This window comes from Egretta garzetta, unplaced genomic scaffold (genome assembly GCF_000687185.1).
Source record: "Egretta garzetta isolate BGI_Z169 unplaced genomic scaffold, ASM68718v1 scaffold105, whole genome shotgun sequence".
Lineage (NCBI taxonomy): Eukaryota > Metazoa > Chordata > Aves > Pelecaniformes > Ardeidae > Egretta > Egretta garzetta.
This window is the reverse complement of record NW_009259598.1, coordinates 456,827-457,756: the sequence shown is the minus strand read 5'-3', so window position 1 is coordinate 457,756 and position 930 is coordinate 456,827. Positions and strand designations below refer to the sequence as shown.

The following is a 930-nucleotide window of genomic DNA, read 5'->3' as shown; positions in this document are numbered from 1 at the left end:
CCGGGGCGACATGGACCGGGAGGGTGAGTGCCGGCATGTGCTGGGGCAGGGGGTCCCTGTGCACAGCGTGGGGGGGGCAGGGCCGGGGCTGTGGCCCCCCCAGCCCTGCTCCAGCCCCCTGCTCCCACAGAATCCCTGAAGACGCCTGAGGATCGTGCGGCCGAGCAGGAGATCCTGGTGCAGCTGCTGGACGTAGTGAACAAGCGCAACGTCCTCATCCACATCCAGGAGGAGAAGCGGCTCAGCGAGCTCCAGGCCTGATCCGTGCGGCCCCAGCACCCGCCGGTTCCTCCCTGGGGGGATGAGTGGGGTCACCCCCCTGCAAGCTGAGCATCACCCTGAGCTGCTGAAGGTGGTGGCGATGCCCGAGCTGCCCGCAGGCAGCTGCTGCAGCAAAACCAGGTCCCCGCCTGCTGCCGTGGAGGGGCCGGCCCTGCTGGTGGACGCCTGTGTGAGGAGACACGGAGGAGCACCCCAGCTTTGGGAAGCAGAGAGGGCGTCCCCGCGCTTGGCTGGATTGCCTTTGCCTTGTGCTTGCTTGAAAACAAGATTCGCAGGGGGCTACGAAACATGGGGGCTGCAGCGGCTCTGCCCTGGGGTTTGCTACAGGAGCAAGAAGCCCCACAGGGATGTGGGGTCTCGCCCAGCTCAGGAGGTCCCACAGCCATCAACGCTTCGAAAGGACACTGCCTGGAGGCTTGGCCAGGGCATTGAAAGCATTTTGTCCATCAGAGCCCCTCATGCTGGAGCTGCAGTGCTGGCTGCCTCAGGACGGGCTCCGGGCAGGAGAAGGGGCTCATCCCTACCCGGCCGGCCCCGTGCCCCCAGCACCGAAGGGCTTCGCTCTGGGCAGTGAGGATGTGACTGCAGCCACCACAGGAGAGTCATGCTTGAGATGATGCCAAATGGGGAGTGGCAACGTCACATGGT

The 930-nt window shown here is 65.7% G+C and overlaps 1 protein-coding gene across 1 annotated transcript in view; it reads left to right on the top strand.

Moving 5' to 3' along the window:
* The window catches only part of LOC104125757 (F-actin-monooxygenase MICAL1), a 9,354-nt gene extending 8,945 nt beyond the window's left edge, over window positions 1-409 (top strand). The window contains 2 exon segments of the mRNA XM_035893730.1: window positions 1-23; window positions 131-409. The exon segment at window positions 1-23 is cut by the window's left edge and continues 51 nt beyond it. Coding sequence (XP_035749623.1) covers window positions 1-23; window positions 131-261 — 154 coding nt within the window. The 3' untranslated portion in view covers window positions 262-409.
* Window positions 410-930: the final 521 nt, after the last annotated feature.